Source organism: Acromyrmex echinatior, chromosome 10 (genome assembly GCF_024713525.1).
Source record: "Acromyrmex echinatior isolate Ae372 chromosome 10, ASM2471352v2, whole genome shotgun sequence".
Lineage (NCBI taxonomy): Eukaryota > Metazoa > Arthropoda > Insecta > Hymenoptera > Formicidae > Acromyrmex > Acromyrmex echinatior.
The window spans coordinates 431506-458338 of NC_141861.1; the positions used below are offsets into that span (position 1 = coordinate 431506).

Below are 26833 nucleotides of genomic sequence, written 5' to 3' on the forward strand. Positions count from 1 at the left end.
AAGAAATGCTTCATATTGATATCATTTATATTGAAAATGTTTTGTGTACAAATATATCATTATGCGAATATTATCTGACACGTATAAAATTTCCTCGCAATACAGAAAAATCCAAATACAAACGTACGCATAACATTATAAAAAGATTGTATAAAGTATTGTATAAAGGATTGTAAAAAATTATATACAGAATTATAAAAAAAAGTATATAAAATAATAACAAATAAAATAGACGTTAAATGCAAAAAAAAATACAATAAAAGAATAATAATAAAACTGATTAAAAAAATACATAAATAGTATTTAAAAGTTTTCGTATTACTTATTTTTATTCAATCCCTAATCTTGGTTATTATAGTAGTCTACCGCTTTGAAGACTGCCAAACTGATATCATCCAAATAATTCGATGTCGCGTACGAACGATTCAAACGTCTTGCCTGCACAAACAATCAAATCATTAAGTCTTCAGGTAATTATTTAAAAGAGTTTTCCAGCAAGAGACACAGGCGATACAAAGTGACACAGTGTGTCACTTTCTAACAACGACACAACATGATATAAATTTGCATTAAAAAAGGTACTTTTTAGCAACGTACACACGACACTATAAAACAGTGTACGATTTCGTGCTTTCCATCTATGAGACAAGTCGACACTGTGTTCAATTGTGTCGTCATTTTCACTTCACGATTTTTACATTTCGTTATTTTTCTAGGAGTAATATTTTGATAAGAGTTTCATTCGATAATTAATATTTTGATATACGTGTATAAAATCTTTTCCTTTATTTCACTATGGTGGTAAAGTAAAAAGAACTAAGCAACGTTTCAACTACAAGTCGACACTGTATCATACAGTGTATAACTATGTTTCGTTGCTAGAATTAAGGGGTATCAAATACATGGCTATCAATTATTTAGAATAGATAAAAAATTTCAGTGTGCTGCAAAAATATAGAAACAACAAATAACCCTTTTAAACAACAAATAACATTATACATTCCTGTATCTCACACTGTGTTTGTGTCTCTTTAACTGGAAAACTCCCTAAATAAACATCGAAGCTCACACATGCACATTCATTCATTATTCATAAAAATAATTAACATTATGTGTCTATTTATGCGTTAGAATTGAGAATTACTCTGTATAATTAGCGAAATATAAAATACGGCACAAAAAAAATATAAAAATTAATTAATTCTGATCGAAGATTTACGGGAACATAAATGAAACACATTGATTGATTATACTCTTATTATTATTATTATTATTACTTTTAGATTTAGTCGCACTGTCAGCGTTCTAAGTCATTGCTCATAGACATTCTAGTATTATTTTTGTTATTAAGTGATTTTTATAAAAAAAAAATAATTAATTCAAATTTAATATACTATAATTAAGATACGCGTCACATCTTAAAGCATTGTTAAAAATATCATAGATTGTTCTATTGTTGATGCTAATTATCTATGTAAAACTTAATCGCAAGCTTTTATTGGTTTAAAAATTACATAGTTTTTTATTCATATTAATTTTCATGTAAAATCGCATTTCATAATATTTATTTGCAAATTTGAAGGAAAAAATATTAAGAATTAAATCAAATTTTTACATATACTAATAAAATTAATAAATATTCGTGAAAAAATTCATTTTGGTTTCACTTACTTGTTTAAAAGTTATTTTAAAGAATATGTTTCATCAAATTTGCAAATAAGTACTACAAAACACGATTTTACATAAAAATCAAGACAAACAAAAACATATTTAAAATAATATTTAAACCAATAAAAGTAGAACAATTTATAAAAATTTTATATTTTTAATAATATTTTAAAATGTGACACATAAATATCTTTAGAGCAAATCGCATTAAAAATTTGTTTAATAAATGTCATACTAAACCAATATCAATATTATTTGGAAAAAAAGTCTTCAGTTCAAAATCAACATCTTTTTTATTAGGTGTTGGAATTAATTCGTAGCGTTTTTTAATGAAAGAATGTTATTTATTTCACATGAGCATTAAAAAATACATTAATGAAAGTACTTCCCATCACTTGTAAAACGCTACGAATTAATTCCAACACCTAATAATTTATAAATTAAGTTCTCTTTTATTAGGATCTATCCGCTATGATAAAGAAGGTGATGATAATTCAAATTTTGAAAATGCTTTGAGATCTATATTCAAAAAGAAAAAATAAATATATTTTGCTTTACCTTGTTATTTTTCCAAAAGCTGTTTCCTCCAAGGACGCTGTCGCAGAAAGACCATTGCAAACAAATGTAGTTTATTAAGGACATGCTGAGAAAAACTGTCATCAACACTTGAAACACATAGAGGCTATAGGTCTTGAGATGTCCAAGGAAAGATTTATTGTTAGAAGTATCCGATAAGTTGGTATTGTTGGTAGGCGGCGATGTGGTAGTAACAGTCTGAGGTACATTCATTACCGGGGCGGCAGGTTGCCCCATTTGATTCACGTTGCTCGAATAGATCGGATAGGTAGGATAGGAATAAGGAAGTTGAGTATTGTTATAATTTGTATTCGGTACCGCCGCTGCCGCCGATACCGTTGGTGTCGTTGGTACCTGTCTGGTCTGTCTGCTCACATACGACATAGTGTTTCGCACACATGCAAGAGCAAGTAAACAAATGATCATTGCAGGAAATTCCATTTTTTCTCACTTTGTAGGACCAGAAAAACTTAGAAAAACTTAGAAAAAGCGCTTCAAGATCTAGAAAAGAAGAAATAAATAAATACTTAACTTAATAGTCTATCAGTTATTATTATTTTATGTTAAATTATAATTGCAGTGCAACGTTATTTCTTTAATTATTTAATTGTTATCTGTTTAATTATTAATTTAATTTTATGGAATTTCGTACGAGATATACTGTTTGTTCAACGATTTCGATCGAAGTAATATCGCTCGGCAAGAATTTGGAACTGTAACTGAACAGAACTCGCGTTCAGTTCTTATATACTTCTCATTTGTACAAAACTCCTCCATTTGTACAAATGGGAGGTACTTCCAAAAGCATTCCAAGATTCCTACGTACTTAGGGGTAGTAGGAATTCAATCTGAACGAATTGGCTTAGCAACTCGTCCAGATTGCCCATCCTCATTAACCTTCTTCAGACCTTTTTAAAAAAGAGATGCGGAATGTAAGACAGAACTTCAGGTCCTCCTCGATCAGATCCTTGTGAGGGTTTTCTCCCTGTAGGACTCCATCTAGGAGGCTCCGTTTTCTTCTTTAGCTGGGGTCTTTAGATAGACTAGATCCAAATGGATCATTCCTGAGGTGTTCTCATTTATCTGGCCAAATGTAACTTTACTGATATGTCTTCTGTCCATTTTCTCTAATGGTTTCATCTTCTATCTAAAAAGAAATCTTTGCGCATTCTGTACCTGGTTTATCATATTTATATCTTATCAGACTGTCCTGTGTCATCGGTATGCCACTATGTCATTCATTTTGATGTTTCCAGATAAATATGATTACATTAGAGTTTACATTATTCTATACAACAGCGATATGAATAAGCCAAATGATATTTTTAATAAATTTCATGCTATAACATTGCACAATTAAAATAGATGTAGAAAATTAGAAATATATATCTTTTACAAAATATTAATATGTTTTTACACAATTAATTTTAAAATAATAAATATTTCAAAATAATAGCGAATCCTAGCGGTACATATTTGCAAAATTAAATTTAGAAAAAAATTGTTTAATAATTGAGAAAAATATTTCAAAATATTATATTTAAAACATTTAGCAATAATTATAATTATACATGAAAGAATTAAATTGATCCATATTGTATATGCGTATATAAAAATTTACAATTATTTCTAAATTATAATATAGAAATATTGTAACATGAAATATTATACGTATTATCAACATAGCAACATCTTAAGTAATCAAACATTTTTAAAAATAATTATAAAAAATTTATATCTCAAATTGAATTTTTCTAATCTTTAACAAATATTATTTAGAAATTTTATTCTGACAAAACTGCTGCGTTATGAAAAATTATGCCAACGCAATTATTATAAAATTTTCATGAATGTTCATGATAAATGAATTCACGAAGCGTGCTTCTGAAAATCTAAATCTATTTCAATCCATTCTCATTTACTGGAACATGTTCTATCTTTTTAACCTGTTCAATAAATCATAGATATGTGTCTATTAATATTTAATGTTCATCATTTATGCATCATCACGAAGCATCAATTCCCGTACTATCTTTGAAATAATGCTAGATATTGGACAACTATGTGGGATAAGTGACTGTGGAAACACCATAAAATTTATTCCTGAATACATCTTTTTTATCATAATTGAATATGTCGTGTGTACTTTGAAATATGATGCTAATCAATAAAATTTATTTTAGCAATAAAACTGGATTAATTATAACTTAACAATATTTTTTTTTCGACATTATTTGTGCAATTAATACCATTTGTCTTATCTTATGATATTGCATCGCATTACTAAACGAACTTATCGAACAATATATCGACAACTTAATATATGTATACATAAATACAATAAATTGAATTAATATTTATTCCATTTTTTCGAATTATATGAATACATGCATGCACGCCCGTACGCACGCACAAAATATATAATCGTTTATGCATAATTATGATTTGAAAATTTTTTACCATTTCTTCTATTCATTTAAACCTGAATATTATATAATCCATTTGAGTATTACATAATCTAATTAGCATGAAACGCTGATTTCTGCTGAACACAACCATTAATAGATACATAATCATCATGAATCAATATGCAGTAAAAGCTTAAGTGAATATAAGCTGTAAATGTATGCATATTACTATTAGAAAAGATACGGTAAGAGTATCATTAGAAAATTTTTCAATAAATGAACAGGCCTCATGTTGTGACAGCCAATTTGAAACATCAATTTTAATATTGATGCATCAGATTGGATGTGATAGTAAACTTGCAATCTACGATACAGACTGTGTGACTATTATAGATGAGAGAAAATCAAGAGAGCTTTCCAACAAGAGATAAAGATGACACAGTGTAATACAATGAATCATTACATCCTTGTTGTTCGTCAATGTTCAGTAAAAATTAAATGACTGAATGTCACATAGTATCGCTCGTTGGAAAGCTCCCCAAGTATTTTAGGCAAGAGAATTCCAGAATATAGAGATACGCTGTCGCTTATAAATTATTGCGTTGTGATTAGGATTTGGAAAAATCCGAGTTTAAAAAAACCAATAATTCTTTTTAACTCGGATTTTTTGTGTTTTATTAGTATTTATTTTTTCAGGTTTTATGCATTTTTATTCTTTATAGTCCATTAATGATTAGCAAGATTTGTTATTTAATATAATATAATAGCTAATTATATTATGAATTAATTTCAATTTAATTAATTTAATTTAATTTATTACTTAATATAATATACACGCATATATATATATATACATATATATACATATACATATATATATATATATATATATATATATTAGGTGTTGGAATTAATTCGTAGCGTTTTTTAATGAAAGAATGTTATTTATTTCACATGAGCATTAAAAAATACATTAATGAAAGTACTTCCCATCACTTGTAAAACGCTACGAATTAATTCCAACACCTAATATATATATATACAAGAAACATTCCATATAAAATCGACCTGATCAGTTTTTGAACCCGATCATTTTTTTATTCAATTCATTTTTTGATAAAAAATAATTCCATCACGAGGTGAGGTCTTAAAATGTTCATTACACATAGATTTTTTTATAAATTTACTCAAAAAAATAAAAATAAGATTTTTAATATATTTTATATTTATAATAATTAATATTTGAAGGATGAAAATTATTAAAAATAAATTAAACAAGTTTTTAAATTTTCTAAAAATTGAAAGAAAATTTTGTGAGCACATAATGAGATTTCAAAATGTTATTTATAATTATTAATAAATTTTTTATGAATTTTTCAAGAAAATGGCATTTTTGAGAAATCATAAATTTTATATACTATAAATTAATAAAAAAAAGAAATTGAAGGAAAAATCACACATAGTTTTTATAATTTCACGCAAGTGCGTCAAGCAAAAATTTCAGTTTTTGTTTGTTTATTATATGATTTATAGAACAAAAACTATGCCAGTTTGAAATTTTTTAGTTTTGAAAAAATTAAAATTTTTGAAAATTTTTCTATAAAAAAAACTCGAATTTCGATGTATGTCTAAAACTTCTATTATTTTTAATGTTCTATCAGCAATCGCGCTTTGTGGCAATTTTGGTTCCAAACACACCGGTATTTCACTTTGACTTTTTTTTAAGTGGATTTTTTTTAGAGGGTCGAACTTACTTTATCAAAATCTATATTTAATTAAAGATAGATCTTTACACAATTTTATTACAAAAATGTTGTTGTATAAATACATTTGAATTTTTAACAAGTATTTACATTCTGTACATATGAAAATAAATTTCTAACTACATTTCATAACTTATATACATCGACACATCACAGCTGAATTATTGTTAACTTATAATCAGTCTTCCTGCACTTGTAAACGCAGCTGTTCGATCTCATCCTCGCTGCTCACAGAGCAATTTAAAATATTCATCTTTTTCTTTTTAGTACGTTTCGTATTCTTGTCAAAACAGAGACGTTTTCGTCTGTTTTGTTCCAATTTCTTTTCCATTTTATCTAATAACAAATCATTATGGAGTATGCTTGGTTCCACGTCTTCCGCAACGCAAAACGAATCCTAAAATCATAAGTAAATAGATATTTAAATAGTATTTTATTAAATTTTCGTATATATAAATTGAATCGATTATTCGTACAAGTCGAAGGTAAAGTTTGTAATACGTTAATATACGCACATAAAGATACGAGTTTTGAATTTGCGACGAAAGCTGCGAATAGATCTCTGTATTTAGATCAGGTGACCGTGGTTCCCTAAAATGAAAAGCACCTGGTTTCTTTATCGGACTCTTAACAGTTTGCAGATAATGCGCATGCATATCGACTTGTTCCTGCGAGAATTGTGTATAGCTCACAAAATCCCCAAAATCTTCGTCATCTATAACGATCTCATCCGAACTGACATCAGAGTCTACTTCAGCTTCGTCATCTATAAACTCGTTTTTGACATTGTTTTCACATTTGAGCCTATGCTTGCTTTTCTTTGCGATTTTTTCATTCAAAGGAAAGATTCGCTTTGGCACATCAGGGTTAGATTTTAAAATATTTTTTTCTGCTGTATTGTTCACATATTTATCAGGCGCTTTGAAGAAACTTAAATTGATCGCACTCGAATCCTTCTGGGCTTTGTTTCGTTTCAAAGACAATTTCGAATGTCTATCATCTTTCGGTGTTGATATACCACATGGTTTAAGATTTTTCGAGATATCAAAATAATTGTGTTTCACTTTCAAGCTTTTCGATGTATCATCAAGACAATCATTTCTAATTACTGAGTTTTTCGATGTACTAGGCATGTATCTAATATCATCTTTCAAATTTTTCGATGAGTTGCGAAAGTAACAACTTTCAAGCTCATTAAATTGCTTAGCACTGTCTTCCGTAATCATGAAGTCTTCGTCAGAATCATCTAGAAAATCAAAATCTTGTTTAATAGTATCTGATTTAGCAGCGGAATTGCAATGAGTATTTAATAATGTAACATTATCTGTCCTCGAATTTGGATTATTTTTCCCAGCTTTGATATCATTTTTAATATTGACTGAAATCCAGCCAGGACTATCTTTATTAATCGATTCTTCTTTATTTACAGAAGGTTTTGATGTTGCCAAATTTCTTTTCACTCGTGCTATTTCGCCAACAGCTTGAGTTATAGATAAGAAGCTCTCTTCCGTTTTGGAATTACATATCGATTTATTTTTATTAGAGTCACATTTAATAAATTCACTTATATCAACATCACTATTGAAATCAACATCTTGTATTTCATCAATAAAATGTGCAACTTTATTCGACTTAGCAAGTTTCATAGACGCTGATAGATTAGTTCTAACAATATTATCTTCATTATGAAAAGTGTTAACGTTAGGCTCATACGATATATTAATTTCTCCTGTATTTTTAGTAAAAATGTTTGAAAGATTTGATTCCGCATTTCGCAATGCTGTATTATCCTTATTTTCTAAATCGTCTTCTATTGAACTAAAGGATTTATTTAATATGTTCTCAAATACATCCTCTTCATTTAAATCGTTTTCGACAGAACTAAATGATTCATTCAATATGTTCTCAAATATAGTAGATTCCAGGTCTTCTAGTGTATTAGTTGATAATTCAGTTTTTATGTCAGTTATAATTTCATTGTCCTCTTTCGTATCAGATGTAGATACTTTATTTGAATTTATCTCTATATCTGTAATTCGTTGGTTTATATTTGAAACTGCTGTTTCATTCGAATCGGAACTTTCATCAAGTATATCTTCAAATCTTATTTCATCGTTGTGAATACTCCTCTCATTTCGGACAGTGCACCAAAAGTTACCATCGATGTTAGTATAATCATTGTCATGAATAGTCTCATTTTCGTTTTTATACTGTATTGATAAATTATTTTCGTAATTTTTACATTGCGTTAAATTATCTTCCATTAAAAAAGATAAATTAATAACTTTTACATCAGGTACCACGAAACTGAACAAATCTTCAATTGGTTTTGGTGCGGGAATATAAGTCGTATCCATTTTAGAAACAGCTTCAGAAGACATTTCTTCCTCCGATTTCTTTACTGTGTATAACGTCAGAAAATCGATTCCCGCATTGTCATCAGTTAACAGTTTGACATTATTAGGATTTATTGTATTATTATTTTGCATTGTTAACTGAGTACGAATATTACATGTCTTATCCCGATTCTGTTCATTACATTTATCAGTAAGAAATCTCATCATCAACGACTGACTTGGATTTCCTTTTTTACATAAGTCTGTCCAACAAATACAATCTTTTAAGAAATATTAAAATAAATCTACTGTTCTGATAAATATAAAGCAATTGATAACAAAAAGGAGAATTAAAAAAATTAATTATCCATAAAACTCACTTTCTTTCTGTTTCATGTTAAATACTTCCTTCTTTTTATTGATATTTTTCTTCCCTCTTTTACCTTTTTCATTTGGCGTTTTTGGTAATGCTATAATATGCATCTTATGGCATTCCGGAGTAAATTGATTTGGTATCATTCTAGGATTATTATCGTACAAGGAGGAAAATATGTTACTTGTGTTTAATATTTTATTATTTAAAGAGTCCCTTCTAGAAAGCGTAGACTTCAAATTCTGCAAAGTTAAATTAGATTTCAGTTAAAGCGAATACACACACATAAAATAATAATAAACGATTTATTAAGACTGCTTGAACAGCTACATGAGCATCAAATTATTAAATTGCTTATCAATTCAAGTAAGATATTATTGTAATAATTCAATTGCATTTATAAGATCGATTTATAAGATCGAAAAACCAATTCGGCACACAATTCAAATTACTATATATGTAGTATACATATTCACATGGAAATTATTTAAGCATCTAAGATCTAGTTTCAACTATTACAGGCTTTACATACACACGCATACATATATACAAAATATTGTAAAATTTTCAATTACTTCGTGTTCCTTCCCATCTGTAACAAGAACAATTATATGACCATCTCGTTTACGTCCGGTTCTGCCCATTCTTTGAACCAATCTTATAGGAGAATGTTGTGATACATCAAAACATATTATAAGATCTACTTCCCCTACATCCAATCCTTCTTCACCTATGTATATAAAAAAATTAATATATCTTAAAAAGGACAGATAGAAGACGCAATTACAATATATAAAATGATTAATATTGCTATTTTTTACGCACCTATACTTGTAGAAATCAGTACATTCACATGATTGCTTCGAAAATCTTCCAACGCTTTTATTTGTTGCTTTTGCTTCTGACTAACTTGGCCAACAAACATCTGTGGCCTAATTATCGGTTTTGATTGCAAAAGTAAAATATAGACTTCATTGACTATGTCTCTGTACTGAAGATTTATATGGAGCAACATATTAAAATTATAATACATATTTTCTGAATATAAATTAATTACACTTTTCTATATATTATAATTTACAAAAATTTTTAATAAATAGCATATGTTATAATTATATATAGTCTGTAAAAGTCTAATATACTAACTTCGACGAAAACTATAGCTCTTGTGTCCTTTCGATCACCATTGACACTATTAAAATGATGTTCAAGCAACTCTTTCAGTTTGTGAAATTTATTATGTCCAAATACAATATTTACTGGTATCTAAAATAATTATTTCTATATATGTATATTATATAATTTTTTAGTCCATTATTAAGAGATGGTTCTGCAAACCTCAGATACGTCTCCATTAGGATATAATTCCGGAAATGGTCCAAGATAAGCTTCTATGTCATGGAGTAAATCTTGTAATTGACTTTCATTGTGTATCCAAAACTTATCAGAATGAGCTAAAAGTAAAATTTCCTTAAGTCTTGTTTGATAAATGTAACTAACAAAGAATGTGTGTGTATCTGTGCGCACGTGCGTGCGTATGTGTATAACGTCTTTCATAAAATTAATTGTAATATGAATTTTATAAATAATGTACTTTCATAAAATTTGCGAAAAGCACGCAATCCATGCCTAATCATAAGTTCATAAGCATGATACATAGTTAACAAAATATTCAATGTTTTCATGATTTGTCCATAATTTCCAGATTTATTTGTCTTCATTTTAAATTCTCTCAACAAATGGAATACCTAAGAAATGTAGTGAACATTTAAAATTATATACCAGTAAATCATAAACATTTATAAATATAATTTAATTACCCTTCCTTTAGATATATTTGCTGTATGACCTTGTAATACATTACATTGCATAAGAAATTTTACATGGCGATCCATAATAATAATATACCTCTCTTTGAATGCAGCTAATTCATTGCTAAGAGGTACCAAAATAATATCTACTTTTCTTTTATTAATATATGGTACTATATCGATTGAGTTCTCATCTCTTAATTCCAAATGGGAGATATTTAAATTCTGTATTACCTACGCGTAATAAAACATTCATCAGAAAATATTAATTACTTATTACTCCTTAAAATTCTAATTCAAATTTCCAGTAACATTAAATATTTACATGTACAGCATTGAATATTCACTTACTTCATGCACATTATCTAGTTTATTTCCAGGCGTGGCAGAAAGTGCCAATATTCTAAAGTACTGATTCTGCGTGGATAATATTCTGACACACTAAAAGTTATAGATTTTCTTAAAATCGGTAGTCTGTTCTTATTTCAAGACATTTTAAGTAATGTCTTAGGCCGAAAAATCAAATTGTGCATTAAAGATTGAGATTGAAGATTGAAAAATTAAAATTTGTGACCAATCAAAACAAGAAGTTAAAATTCCTTATATTCCTTCATATTCCATATCTCTTATATTTTTTTACCTCACAATACGAATGCTTGCCCAGAGCTTTATGAGCTTCGTCTATGACAACGCACTTAATTAGATGACTTGGTATGATCGATTTCTCAAGATCATTATGAAACACTTGAGGAGTAGCAAATATTATTCTCTTCTTGAGCCAAGCTATTTCACGATTCTTCTGAATTACTGCACCTGTATGTTAAACAATATATTTTTATTAGATTACATGATAATATATAGTACAAAATACTATTAGGTGTTGGAATTAATTCGTAGCGTTTTTTAATGAAAGAATGTTATTTATTTCACATGAGCATTAAAAAATACATTAATGAAAGTACTTCCCATCACTTGTAAAACGCTACGAATTAATTCCAACACCTAATACTATAAAAGTTTCTGTACTATTAAAGATGCTTTCCAGCAAGAGACACAAATAACCTAGGCTGTGTTCCAAAATTCATTGCCAATACTGAAAATCTGTAATTTACATTATGTGTATTATAATTTTTCAATACTGGCAATTAATTTTGGAACACAATCATATAGTAACACAGTAAATTATTACATCCTTGTTTGCCAATGTTAAATAAAGATGAAATAGAATATAAAATAGAATATTTATTTATTTTACCATGTATACTATCAAAAAAGAGACTTGATGATCCTAATCTCACTCGTCCTTCTATATCTTCCATGCTCTTAATTTACTAATTAATTGCCTTAGCATTAAAAGCACGTTTAGGAAGATACTATTAGTTCTATTTATGTCATTCTATCCTTGTTTTATGTCAGATAAGCAATAAAGATAAAATGATATAAATGACACTAATAACATCTCCTGAAATGTATCCTAAGTTGCTCTATCCAGTTTTTCTTCTTTTTTCTTTCCTCTCTCTCTCTCTCTCTCTCTCTCTCCCGTCTCTCTCTTATCCATTTCTCTATTTGTCTCTTCTCAAATAAAGATGAAATAATCAATGTATTATATATTGTGTCTCTCACTGGAAAGCGTATCATAAATGATATAAATGAATGTTAAAACCTGTCAGTTCTATCATATCGACATTTGGAATCCCCATTACTTCATAGCATGCCTTGATCTGCTGGGCAACCAGAGGTTTCGTTGGTGCTAGAAATACAATCTTTCCAGATGGATACCACCTCCAAAAATTAAACATCACAACAGCAGCGATAAATGTTTTTCCCAAACCTGTCACAAATTGAAGACAAAAATACTTTTTTATTAAAAAACAAAAAGACAAGTAAAAATAGCAAAAAACTAAGAAACAGAAAACAAAAACACATTGTAGAATAAGCTTAATGCTGATAAGAAAATAAGAAATATCTCTTTACCGGTGGGTAAACAGACCATAGTATTTCGATATAAAGCAGATTGAACTATGTCATACTGGTACTGGCGAATTGGATAATTTTCCGGATATATCCAAGTATTTCCAGCTGACAGATCGAATCCTTTGGTCTCTGGATGATGGGAAACTTGGATACTTTGCGATTCCATTTTTGAAGAGTCTCGTTCGATCTACGTACTCCAGAGACAGAATCAACAGATCGGAAATCACTTTTCAACATAATCGATATTAATTTTTTAAAGAAATGAATATGAGTATTTATCTTAGATAAACGTAGTCACAACATGATCATTATATGTGCTTCCAACACAAACAGTTTTCAACAGTTTCCAAGAACCAATGCCAAGGGCTTGTGATCACGTCACATGGGAATCTTTTTTGACATAGGTCGCGTTTCCACTGAACGATCTGAGCGACAGTGCTACAAGTCACTACAATCTAGTTATTTCCCTATCTGTCAGTGTCAGCATCGCAGCTAATAATAATGGTAAGATTTTAATCCAGCTAGCAATCCAGCAGGAAAACAAGCATCGTGTACACGAGATGTATATTTAATTAATCATTTTGATTAACTGCGTATTGTATCAATTTAATACAACATTCTTTGAATTGCATCGCTAAAATTAAAATAATTTAACAGAAAGTTATTAGTTAGTGTGTGTATCAAGTGCACGATGTGTAAACTAAGCTATAGTGAATAAAAGAATCAATCAATCAAAATTCTTTTTTTCCAAAAATGAGAGGAAAGAAAGGTTTCTGATTGATTTTTTATGTACTATGCGTTATTCATAAGTCTGTGCTGCGGTCGTAAGAAATAAAGATTTCAACCTATCAGAAATTGGATACATCCGGAATACATGATTTCTAATAGGTTGAAATCGTTTATTCTTTATTCTTAATTCCTATTGTGCGCAGGGTCTTTCTTAAAAAAAAAAATTATCTCCTATCAACTGTGGTAAGAGATTACAAAGCATGAAGAAAGCGATCACAAGGCATGATTGAGCTAGACACACAATGGCAAGTTCAAGACAGCTAGACTGCTTACCGAGCGATTAAATATGATAGGTTGGATCTATAAGTAACAACCAATTATGCTTATTTGCTCAGCAAAGAGACTAGCCGCTTTGTCAACATGAACGCGTCCATTGAGAGAAGATAGTAAAAATAGATAATAAAAACAGGGAATACGAGATTTCAACTTCAATCAGAAAGCGTCCATTCTAGTATACGTGGTATCTGATAGGTTGAAATTTGTTATTTTTTGTTCCTATTGCCTATGTTTTTTCTTGTGTTTCTAGTTTTACATCGCAGTATTGCCATGGTGTAAATATACAATATAAGGAGGTCGATTGTGGATTTTGAAAAAGGGTGAAAATTATAATACAAAAGTGAGCAAAGATTACTAGGTATTGGTCAATTAAATTATGAATACTCTAGTGAATTTGCTCACTTCTGTAATTTTCATCTCATTTGAGGGGGATCGATTTTGTATCTTCAAACAAGGTGAAAATTACAAGTGAACAAATTTACTAGGTATTGACCAATTAAATTATGAATACTCTAGTGAATTTGCTCACTTCTGTAATTTTCACCTCATTTGAGGGGGATCGATTTTGTATCTTCAAACAAGGTGAAAATTACAAGTGAGCAAATTTACTAGGTATTGACCAATTAAATTATGAATACTCTAGTGAATTTACTCACTTGTAATTTTCACCTCATTTCAAGATATATTGGGTCATCTAAAAAGTATCCGCGGTTTTTTGTCACTAGATGGTGTTGATGGTCAATACATAATCGATTCCAAGGTGAAGCATTCACGTGAATGCGTAGTAAGAGAATAAATTTGGTTGGCACGATTTTGATTGACTATTCCAGTACGCTAGCGCTATGATACGCAAAAAGTGCATTTGGGCAAATTTGATTGGTCGGTTCTAATATACTATCGCCATTATGCGCAATGCTCTCACTATATATGCATATGTACATTTGCACCACGGTATTGCATGCTGTGATAGATTTCCTAACCTCAATAGTCATCAATTTTTAACGCTTAATGTCTTGATTTATGGAGCAGAGCGATGCTTATTTCTGCTAGATTCTTTCGTTTCATGCAAAAATGCATCGAATAGGTCTAATTTGATTGATTTTTAAGGTGCGTAGCTAAACTGTATAATTACCTAAAATACATTAATATAATTATATAACTATATTAATATAGTTGTCATACAAATATTTAGAATCGGACTTTCAATTTTTAACATAAAAATAATCAATAAATTCAAAGCTAATGAGAGTCAGAACAGAAGCAGGTGCGCACAATTATTAAATTGTAAAAAATTACTTCATATTACTCCATTACATAATATCTTCTTTATTTTGGATACTTGAACTTCGGTTTTCTTTGGAATCCTCTTCAGCAATATTACGTGTAATCCTAATCGATATTCATTGAGCAATCCGTTCAGAACAAGTCACTTTCAGGTTCCAACACTACAACTATAATAGATTCTAATTTGCAATATATATATTTTAAATTCATAACTCAATTCACAAATGCGAAAGAAAATCAGCTCACCTCAGACGGAAAGCGCATCATGTCATGAAACTTTGGCAAATTATTAATTTATTAATTTTCAAATTGTTGATTTACAAAATATTAATGTGTTACACAGACATGTTAAGAGAGACATCTAAATAATTTAGATTGTATTGTCCAGGGTGTTGATTATTTTTATGATTTTGCCTTAACAATACATCTGTTACAAGCCCTTGTCATTTAAAAATTCAAATCCATATATAGGATATTTTATATCGAACTTTTATATCCAGCAAACGAGAATGGATTCAAATGAATCGAAATGGATACAGATTTTCAGAAATATTGATTCACGAATGTTAAAATAAATGCTTTTCAATTCTGAATGCATTTTTATTCATTTATAGCAATTGCATGGAGCATATCTCTATGCCTTTTAATCTAAAAATAATATTAGCTTTTTCTGTGCACACAAACACAATTGTGAATAGTGTTCAATTCAAAATTTTGAATAGGAAATGCAATTTTCCAATCCAATTGCATCCAATTGAATCTAATTGAATTCAATTGAATCCAAAAAAAAAGTATTCAGTATTTAAAATACGCATTCGGATAGAAAAAAATTTCAATCTATTTTAATCTATTCTCGATTGCTGGGTATTCTTATACTTTTGTGACACGGTTTTTCCAGCTTTGATAGCAAAGTCTATGGATACAGATTTTGAGCAGAACCTGCTATCAATTTTTGATTGAAAGGCAACAAATTGTACATAGAGTTTATCTGATATTGTCAGCATATTGATAGCTGTCAGAAATATGACAAAATCTGCTAGACAAGCTATGTCAACAGATTGATAGAAACCAAACAGTCCTGTGTAACTTGATGACAGATTGAGAGTAGAACCTGATTCAGCATACTCTGTTCGATTTCTGCTACAAATCTGCTGGCAATATCCTGTCAACAAGCTTCGTCAACAAATCCATAGTCAAATGTGGACACAAATGATTATGGTTTTGTAGTCAAAATCTGATTGAGTTTACTGTAAATTTGTTTCCAAATTGCTAACATTTTGCTATTAGAGAGATTAATAAACTTTATGTAATACTACCTTGGTATTTTACCAAATAATTTTGCTTGACATTTGTATGGTATTTTTAAGTCACTTTATAAACAATTTTTTTTTTTCTAAATATTATTTGAATCACGTACTCATCTCTGAAAATCATTTGTAAAAACATTTTACCAGAGAAATAACAGTGAAAATAAATGAAAAGTCATTTCTTAAACTCATAATATATGTATATAGCTAAGAAAATTTTATACGCTATATTTATTAGTAAGAACCAATAATAAGTATTTGTGGCCATAAATATATATGTTTTTTCGCGAACGTATTGTGTATAAGATTATGGGCTTGCCTCTTCTTCACTTTTTTACATTCTATCTACGGCCATTATTTTTCTAAAAAAGTTACATTTGAAATCATTAATATTCTAGAATAATACGTTTATTCTAGAATAATCCGTTTATATTCCAGAATAATACGTTTATTAATGGCACAAAAAAATGTCATAAAATACTTTATTGTATAAGATTATTGTACTAAATTGGTTCTTAATCTAATGAAGCTGTTTTTTATGTATAAAAAATGTCAGTTTTCTAAAAAAAATATTTATTTTAATGCAAATGTCTAGGCTCATAAAGAAAAACACATTTTTTTGAAAATTCATTATTTTCACTGCTTTTATGAAATTTAAATCAATCGAGACTATTTTTATTGAGTACATAATTTTTTACATAAGAAGCTAAATGCTTTCATATTTCTTTTTGTATTTACTATGAGGTAAAAAATCCGATAAAATTGATGTTTTCAGAATATCATGGAATTAAAATTAATATTACGGCTATTATTAAACGGTTTACTTTAAAGAAAAAAAAAAAAAAGAAAAAAAAAAAAAGAAAAAATACGAATCGTTATATTTTTCTAAAGAATACTAAGCTTTCGCGAGGTATAAACAATAGATCAGAAATTGTAGAGCGAGATGTTATGTCGATTTCCGAAAAGAATCATCTACATGAGTGAGTGGTGTGCACGCGTGCGCGTGTGTATGTAATATACAGGGCGTTCCAGAAATACGTGGCCAAACTTTAGTATCGTTTTCTACTGTCCATAAGATAGAAAAATATCATAAACGTAAGTCCGGAAACTCTTCCTTTTTGAAACTGTTTATCTCAAAAGTTTACATGAATAGATATCACACGAAGTAAATGTGCTAGAGTAAGTGATACTGTCGAAGACAGTTTATCATAATAAATTAGTTTTTATCTAAACGTTGGATAATTAAGATAGTGTTACCATGATAATTTATCCAAATATTGAGACAGATATATTCATTTCATGTATGGTTGCGCTAATGCAAACTTTAGAGAAACTCAGCATTTATATCATGAAACACAAGATATAGTCATTTTCAGCAATTTCTTCAAATAAATTACAAACCTTTTAAATATTTTCTCGTAAACAAAAAGTGTTTATATTTTAAAAAGGAAAAGTTTCCGGACCTACATTTATATGACCTTTTTCATCCTTAGGGACAGTAGAATACGATACCGAAGTTTGGCCATCTATTTCTGGGACATCTTGTATATATAATATTATACATTAATAATATAATAATATATCTGAATAAAAGAATAATCTAAAATCGGTAGCAATAACAAAAATATGCTGGAAGCTGGAACTAATCCATTTGTAATTGTACTTGCAAAAATAATTTTTAAATACAATAGGAGATTAATTTATACGTATAAAAAACTATGGATGCTTGTTTAAACCATTTATTATACGCTTAGTGATTAAACAATATTTCAGACGACGTAATTACATAGATATTACTGCTTAAAGTTATTTGAAATTGTACGTCAAACGATCGATTCCTTTTCAAAGTCAGTCATTGTAAAACGTATTCTTTAGTATTAGGGAAAAGCCTATTGAACGGATTTTTGTACATCAGCGAGATCTCTTCATTCAACGACAATGAGTGATGCGTTTGTTGAGTGCCATTCACAGTGCGAGGGATTATTTCCATCGAAAATGCACATGATACATAGCCACTAGGGACGTCTATTGCTGGATAATGAATTAATGGAGGACAGAGGTAAATGAAACAAGTATTTAAACCCGCAGCACTGTCGGACACGCCGCGCCGCCTGTTTCCATTTTTGGCTCGTAGGTAGAAAAATTTCATTGACCATAAATTTCTCTTTCGTAGCTATTTGCGGTATATTTAATAATTATTCGTCTAATTGAACTAATCATTCAAAAAGGGCATTAAGTTATATAAAATAATTATATTTTATAATAAGTTATAAAATAGTTGTATTTCATGAAATTAAAAATGTTCTATTTTTATCTAGTAACACGATAAAGCCGCTAGATAGAAATGATATAACGCGGATTTCGTTTCTCAGCAAAAACGTCAAAAAAGAATCAATCGTCACAAGCGGACAGCAGCATGATCGCCACTTTTATTTCACGAGACAAGTCTAGTAGATCAAAGCGATCTAGTGCGAATTTTGTGTTCCTCGGCAAAACGCAGAAAAAAGTAGCAATCATCAAAAACGGACAACAGAGCATGATCGTATCAACTCGCTGCTTCGACAACGAATAAATCTAACGCGACATATTTTTCACAATATTTCACCGCTGAAATTGCAAAAAAAGCGGAAAGAACAAACGCCAGGCCAGAGGAAGGAAAAACAATGGAAGCGCGTTTCATGGAAATCACAGAAACTAGAGCATTGTGCGTAGAACTGATATGCAACTGGACAAGTCTCACTAGAAAGTCGTATTTTTCCCTCTTTTTTATGGACGTATTTATTAATATCAAATCTCTGTCTATATCACCTGTTTCTATTTCCAACCCGTTGCCCCAAGGTTAAATGCGAACAGCGCGCTCCATGCACGACGATGCCCTGAAATCTGCTGGGAAATGTTCCTTGCAACTTGTAGCCGGAAATACGATCTCTCGCGAATGTTGGGTATAACTAATTTCGACGTTATAAACAAGGTCAGCGACGGAGGATAATATCGTTAGGCTGTGCTGCATCACACCAGGATTATCGCGATTAATTATGTGCGCCGGTTACGTAGACCGAATATACAAGATTATTCTCTGCGAGAGTCGCTTACATTCGGCTGTGGCTAAAGTCGAGTCCGACCAAGAGGGAATTGTAGCGTTATTGAAGATCATACGCTTAATGTATACGCATTATGAATATATCGGATAGATCGATTAATGATTATACTCCTAATGAATTAAAATAGAAACTTGTGTAATAAATTTTTTAACAATGTCGGAAAATCATTTTTTCATATCATATAATTTGCATATACACTCATTAATTTTATAAATTTCTGTAGCTTTACGAGATTCTATATTAGATCTGTCTTTTCTCATTTTTCTTTGGTATCATTTTATAGCTTAAAGATATTTAAATTGCAATTTGCAATAAAAAAAAATGGTTTGGAAAACGATTTCTGCTTGAAATGTATAAAAGTTATACTGATAATAATATCCAAATGAAACGTATACGGAGTCCGAAACTTATTACTATCCGTTATATTCTTGACAATAAACGTATCCCCCAAAACACGCAACGCCAAGAAAGTTAGTAAAGTCAGTTAATTAATTCTTTTTCTTCAACGTTAAGTCGGCGTAAGTTCATTCGCGTTGTGCTAACTTCCGGGTGGATGCTGTGCATTAAATCCGGTGATTCCAGTAGCCTGCAGTTTAACGTCAACTTTAGAACGAACTTTCAAAAACACGCAATATATATTGTACTTTGCAACTTCGTCGGCTCTTCTGGTTTGTTCGCGCGATCTTTCGTCCTTACAATTTCTCATCACTTGCATCGACGATGGCAGTGTGATGAGGATGATAATCAAGATTATCAAATTCTAAACTCCGTAATTTGTCAGTGTCAGTGTTTCACGTGCAGGGGGTGAAAGGTTATCGCCATTGCTTCCACTTTCGATTGAAGGTGCACGTATACAAGGTTAGCGGTTTCTGATTCGCATAAGATTGCATCATGGAAAATTATGCGAAGTAATAGCGTAGCGATTTGAAAATAACATTGTCAATCATGGCATCCGTGGCAGACCAATTAAATAGTTATTGATTTCGAGAAATCACACGCACCGTACTCTTTTACATAGCATCAGTCATATTTGTCATTATTATTAAAGGGATGTTGGAGTGACGAAATTATTGATACATTACAACCGCATTAGAAACCTTCGAATAGACTGAATGAAATTAAAAATTCTTTTACAGAATTGAAGTAGTCACAAAATTAAGAAATGGCCTTTATATTAAAATCGAAAAAAAAAGGTAACTCATATTTTTCAACTCATAGAGTTATCACTGATATAAACATTTCCTTATTTAATAGAAAAGTTCTATAATTCGTATGGACAAAATAACATCATACCACCCGTCGAATTACGTGAACAAATAATACTGAGTTTATGAAGCTAAGATTGAAGACTAAAAAAATATATACATATATATATATATATACATATGTATATATGTGTATGTATGTATGCTTAGCGAAACTCAGAATGTTAAACAATGCAGTAATGCAATATGTCTAATAATAGATACCGGATCTTGCAAATAATAACATTGTAATATGTTAGATAAGATGTATGCGTTCGAATGAGACAGAATGATAATATATATAAGAAATAAATTAAAGATCTCACAAAGAGAAGATGTCACTATTATCGACATTTTAAATTTGGAATTAAAAAAAATCTGTATTATCGATATCGGTCAAGTTCGGCCGTTACTTCATCATCCCCTTAAATAGATCGCTCGGTAGTACGTATAGATTCCGTTTGATCGAGAAGTTATCTGTGTATTCAAACAAAAGAAAATCTTATATTTTTTCGAATATTGAACGAGACAGTAAAGCCCTATACCCTAAACACAATGGGAGGCAACAGCGATAGGGATAGAATATAGGCAATAATAATATGCATAGCGATAGAAACAGATGAATCCAACGTACGAATGCATATGTCAATGCAGATCGAAACACAGAATAGGCAATAGCGATAAAATTTCGGACGAATTGGAATTCTATATCTATTCCTATCGCTGTTTTTATTGCTGTTGTCTCGTATTTTGTTTAGGACTTAAGATATATATACTAAGCGCATGTCGCACTTAATTAAGTAATCGAAGATAAAATAAGCAGAATAACATTGCACTTCTTATTACCGCAATTACGTATGCATAACGTTAAACCGATAACCATAACTTATAACCGATCGCATCATTTTAGACTTGTCAATATCAAGAAAAATTTCGACTACGAATATACATATTCAGATGTTTAAAAGCTATTTGTATTCATCTTGAATGAGTAGGCATTCGAATATCGAATATATCGAATAACGAATACATTTTTCAAAAACTAGATAAAATTATAATACTGTCCCAATTTTTTAGTAATAAAGCTTACAAACAAAAACCTTAATATTTTATATAGGAAAGGTTTCGTTTGCTTGCAGTCCCGATTACATACAAAACAATTCGTCAGTCACGCCTAATCCTTAGAAAGGCTTAATGTATATAATTTCTGTGCATTCGAGAAATAGAAGTAAATGGAACTGGAGACTTGAGATGCATGAAATATCAATCAAGATATATATATTTACTTTGATTGTTCTAATTAATCAAATATCAACAATATTGCGACTTTTATATGAGACATTTAATTGGTCGATTTTATATGTATTATACGGCTATGTAAGTTTTGATTGGATAGGCTTTCAAAGAAGAAAATTTTGAATATAAGAATATGAATAGTTAAAAAATATCTAGTTGATATTTTATTCATAATTTTTTATTTGATATTTTTACATCGAGCTGCAAAAAAATATTAAATGTTCGATATTATCGAATAGCGATAAACATCCTTATTTTCGATGCTTTAAAAGACGCTTAAAAGACGAATATAAATCCATGTATACTTTCAGTCCATTTTAAACAATAATTTTTTATAATAAATATTTAAATTTATAGGTAACAAGCAAATTGTATTAAAAAAATATTTTAATGTAATATGGTACATTTTTAAGCTGATTTTTTTACAAACGCAAAACGCATTTTGCCTATTGATGCGAACGGTTTAATGTTCTTTAGTACTGGATTTCCGTAAGCTTTTAATAATAAAAAAAACGTTAGCATAATAATTTCGCATCCTGGATTGTAATAAATGAGCATGCGCACGCGCACGCTCCATCTAGAGAATCCTTCTAGGAATATTCTTCTAGAGAGCACGTAGTAGCAAGTTTAGTTTGTTTAGTCTCGCGACGTTACTTTCACTCGTGTCTATTTACCACTTATCAAAGTGTTGTCCAGAGCTTCCGGAAAGAAGGTAATATTGCATCAGACTTTTATTAATCATCCTTAATTCACCAATAAAGTATTTTAGGCCGGCCGTAAGAAGACGTTACTTTCGTTAATTTGCGAAACGATAGGTCTGTTTTCTGTGACTGAACTAATATACACTTTTATATTTGGAACATAAAGTGAGATAGGTATTTGTTTGATATTTGTCGAAAACGAAAAGAGAGTTCTTATGCAGTCTCAGAAAACAGACTACATATTTCTTCTGCAACATATTTACAACGCCTTGGAACGAAGCTGTGATGGTATCATGCAATTAACTATGCCCCATCGAGTACATCATCGTCGTTTTTTTATTTTGAAGACCTAGCTGTATATCTATCGTAACGTTACGATCGTAAGCGATCATGATCGTAAGGAAAAAAGCTATCGTAAAACATTGTTTGTCTACATAAGATCGTATAACAAAGCTAATAGCGAAACAAAATGTTAGAGCTAAATAACTATATTCTCATTGGCTATCATATCGCCAGACAAGTTCGTAATCGTGTGAGTTGAAGTTGAGTCCACTCTTACGATGGTTATTACGATGAGCGTTACGATTATCGTAAGGAGCTTACGATAGTCATTACGATAGATGTAGCTGAGTCTTGATGTATCATCGTGGCAATCAACGCTGCTTATGCATCACGATTTGATGCATCGCGGACAGCTTTGATCCAGGCTATCGGTCTTGCTTTTCTGTGCGTTACAAATAGAACGGACGCATGATGGAGTATCTGTTACATGTATAATTTTTTTATCTCGATTTAAACACTAAATTACGTATCACGTTGCTCCACAAAATACGAACGGGTAAATAAATTTCGCACATTCACATATCACATTCACATTCACGGGCTCATAGAAGTTCCGATTCATCAAAATGATACTCTTCATATTACTCGGATTGACAAATTTGTCTTCCGTCTATTTCCATTGCAAACATGCGAGTTATAGACGATTGTGAATACAATCTTAGTGTGAGTTAATCTTGCATTCATAATATCCTCCGCTTTTGCATTGCAACCTAATATATTTCTCGTTCCCACATGTGACATGGAATGTAAGCGATCGGTCGACAGAAGAATGGATGATATAATAATATGTGACTCGTATGAAAGTTATGCTGACACTTTATTCCAGGCTAGCATTCAACTTCTTTCGTCCGACGAATAATCGTTCAAATACATGCGCAAACAAGATGTGCTACCATTATACTTTTATTATATTGGTCTCTGTTGGATACACTGTTTCCTGATTAAAAATTTTCGGTACACGGACCATCGATCATACGATGATAGATCACTACTAATCTCACAATGATGGTTATAATTATCCTGCTTTGTATTAGCATTACATTGTTGCATATTCCTTCCTGAACTCTATGATTAGATGTACATATATATAATGGATTAAATAGATATTTGCCTCGCGATGACACAAATAATCACAGCTGATCTTTCAGTACTACTTTGTCCGGCAGCGTAGAGCGGAAAGTTGATCGTCGAATAAATAGTATCAATCACAGCCAATCTTGCAGCTTCAAATGTTCTGGTAACCATTCCGATAACAACGATGAATCTTTAATTTGGAACCACCATAATCATGTTGCCGTTCTAACTTCGGCGATTATAACTAGAGCACATCTCCGCATGAATATGGATATCATGCGACAATGTTACACAATTTCGCTAACACACTCCGGGTTTTCGCGAGTCTTGCACTTATGCACGTCATAAACTCCAGTTCGTCTGCAGAGCTAGCTTGAGCGTGACGAACATGGTGAGTAACGCGGTGCAGGCCATCATTGATGGCGATGACGCCATGCTATGCTGCATGGCAGCCGGATTGTCACCCTTGAAAACGTGCACCAAGACGCGCGCCGGCTGGGCATTACTAGCCTCGCAGGTATAGTTGCCCGAGTGACGATCCGACGCTTTTGGTACCTCCAACCAGCTTTCCCGACCAACGAGATCAGTGCTAACATTAACACCTTGATCAACGTCGTAATTAATCATACGGAAGTTATGATACCAAAAAAGATATGATGGTACTTCCGTGGATTTCTTTACCAGACAATGGAGTTGCAACGTGCTACCAGGCCTCACAAATTTCTCCACCGGGCCGACTATCTCCGCTCTTGCTTCTGCAAATGGCCAAATATAACACATGAGACGTGAACCGTTCATAAACTTGGCTAGACATTGGGGCATTGTTTACTATCATGGGTATGTGAAAGCCTGTCCTAAGGGCGAGAGAAGGAAATAGCTCATGTAAGAGCGACAGAATCTTACACATTCCGCCAGGGTCTCTCAAACACTGGGATCAGGAAATTAATATAGCGGGCAATTATTTCTAAAAAAAAAATCACGTTATATGTTTAAAAATGATCTCGTTTAAAATATTATTATTATATGGAACATAGTAAACAATACACTATTTTTTCCTAATGAAACTGTTGGTTTATAAAAAGTAATAACTTATTTGAAATACTATTTATACTATACTACTTCAACAAAATATAATTTCAAGAGACACGGTAGTGTTTCGCGCCAAGTGTAGTTAGCCCGTGTTTTTACGCGAGCCGGCGAGTTGCGAACACCCGAGATTATCGGATCTCGCAATAAATGACTGAATCGATCAACTTCTGAGTAATCTCAATCGACAACTTGTGTTTAAATTATATAATAAAAATTTTTTATTTTCTACGAACGGAGATATCGTGATGTTTGAAATCCGAAATGTTAAAATTTTATATTAAGATACGTCATCATCATCATCGCCCTCGGAAATGTTGTTTGTTTCACATTTTAAACGACAGATGGCACTCGCCTGCGTTGCGGCACTTGCGGCACTACTTACTTGCAGTTTCGCTTGTACCATATCGATATATTGATAGAGAGCTAAATCGCTGTCATTCGTGGCATCGCTTCGTGAAAATATATCGTTATCGTAAAGACCACAGCACAGTCTTTTGCATAACGCATAATGCATAGTGTATGAGAAAATAAACCAAAGTTTCTCTTTTCCGTAAAATAAAAAGAAAGAAAGGTTTTTGATTAGTCGATTCGCTTATATACTATGTACTATGTGTTATGCAAAAGTCTGTACTGCGGCCTTAATCAGTATGTAAATTCTGAAATATTCTAAGTGTCGTAAAAAATGTAAAAAATTGTCCCCTATTCCGTATAATTATCTTCATTTTTTTCTTCAAGAGCTCACACACACAAGCGCGTATTTGATACCTTTTTTACTTTTTTGAAAAAGGATAATTTTTTACAAACCTTAAATATATCCATTTTAATGAACTATGCTGAAGCAAAAAATATAAACAAATAATAAGAACTTTCATCTATTCTTTTATCAAATTTTTATCAACTATATTAATTAGTTACCGTTTTTTTACTTTGTTTTATAATAATTTTTTAATACAGCTATCCATAAATATCCTTATCGTAATTTGACAATCATTATGACTGACAATGAATAGTCATAATTTGTTAATAGCTATAATAAAATATTTTTCTGATCCAATGATATTTGATCTATGAGATTTGTATAATACGCAATTGATGCAATTGCCATAGTGAGATGATTTATCGGAAACGATATGATAGAGTATTTTATCCAATAATATCAGAATTATAATTAATAAGTGTACATATATATGTTGTAATAAACAGTATTTGTATGAAAGTAGTCCGACTGCATAATTAACCTTTCATATATAGAGCAGCAGATTCACACGTTGCTGTTTCCATTAACTGAGCATCAATGATACTTGGATATCATCGGATATCAGTTATAAGGATATCAATTTTGATATTCATTTCTTTATGGAAACAAAAATATATTCGTCAACTTATTTTAATAGTGAATGTTGAACATACACGATAAAGAA

The 26833-nt window shown here is 30.6% G+C and overlaps 3 protein-coding genes and 1 long non-coding RNA gene across 6 annotated transcripts in view; 1 reads left to right on the forward strand and 3 right to left on the reverse strand.

Annotated features, from left to right (window-relative positions):
• Window positions 1–9: 9 nt before the first annotated feature.
• Window positions 10–2984, reverse strand: LOC105147962 (uncharacterized). Its single transcript, XM_011059348.2, has 3 exons — window positions 2897–2984; window positions 2227–2745; window positions 10–438 (listed from the first exon to the last, which is right to left on the reverse strand). Exons 2-3 carry the CDS (start codon window positions 2683–2685, stop codon window positions 340–342), a joined length of 558 nt encoding a protein of 185 aa, XP_011057650.1. The 5' UTR covers window positions 2686–2745; window positions 2897–2984; the 3' UTR covers window positions 10–339.
• A 3418-nt stretch (window positions 2985–6402) lies between these two features.
• On the reverse strand, window positions 6403–13271 carry Fancm (FA complementation group M). Of its 2 annotated transcripts, none has more exons than XM_011059361.2 (13): window positions 12910–13271; window positions 12599–12766; window positions 11576–11748; window positions 11287–11376; window positions 10945–11169; window positions 10719–10872; window positions 10463–10578; window positions 10271–10390; window positions 9950–10115; window positions 9700–9854; window positions 9132–9366; window positions 6931–9032; window positions 6403–6812 (listed from the first exon to the last, which is right to left on the reverse strand). In XM_011059361.2, exons 1-13 carry the CDS (start codon window positions 13073–13075, stop codon window positions 6594–6596), a joined length of 4089 nt encoding a protein of 1362 aa, XP_011057663.1. In that variant the 5' UTR covers window positions 13076–13271; the 3' UTR covers window positions 6403–6593. The 2 variants fall into 2 exon arrangements, with proteins under 2 accessions (XP_011057663.1, XP_011057672.1); XM_011059370.2 differs by having other exon boundaries at window positions 6931–9014; window positions 12910–13270.
• A 197-nt stretch (window positions 13272–13468) lies between these two features.
• LOC147908190 (uncharacterized) lies at window positions 13469–19367 on the forward strand. Its single transcript, XR_015546547.1, has 2 exons — window positions 13469–15081; window positions 18441–19367. It is a non-coding gene; the product is annotated as an uncharacterized LOC147908190 (long non-coding RNA).
• Window positions 19368–23052: 3685 nt separating this feature from the next.
• LOC105147988 (defective proboscis extension response 13) overlaps window positions 23053–26833 on the reverse strand; it is an 88795-nt gene continuing 85014 nt past the window's right edge. For both annotated transcript variants that reach the window (XM_011059408.2, XM_011059401.2), the window contains exon 5: window positions 23053–25078. In XM_011059408.2, coding sequence (XP_011057710.1) covers window positions 24666–25078 — 413 coding nt within the window. In that variant the 3' untranslated portion in view covers window positions 23053–24665. The remainder of the gene's footprint in view (window positions 25079–26833) is intronic.

What these genes read in the sequence shown, in the direction of transcription:
- LOC105147962 (XM_011059348.2), bottom strand. Translation starts at nt 2,685, where the DNA reads ATGGAATTTCCTGCAATGATCATTTGTTTACTTGCTCTTGCATGTGTG. An exon ending in GCTTTTGGAAAAATAACAAG is followed by an intron (nt 439 to 2,226) that starts GTAAAGCAAAAT and finishes TTGTTTGTGCAG; the next exon opens with GCAAGACGTTTGAATCGTTC.
- Fancm (XM_011059361.2), bottom strand. Translation starts at nt 13,075, where the DNA reads ATGGAATCGCAAAGTATCCAAGTTTCCCATCATCCAGAGACCAAAGGA. An exon ending in CAAATATATCTAAAGGAAGG is followed by an intron (nt 10,873 to 10,944) that starts GTAATTAAATTA and finishes TACATTTCTTAG; the next exon opens with GTATTCCATTTGTTGAGAGA. An exon ending in CAGATGGGAAGGAACACGAA is followed by an intron (nt 9,367 to 9,699) that starts GTAATTGAAAAT and finishes TTAACTTTGCAG; the next exon opens with AATTTGAAGTCTACGCTTTC.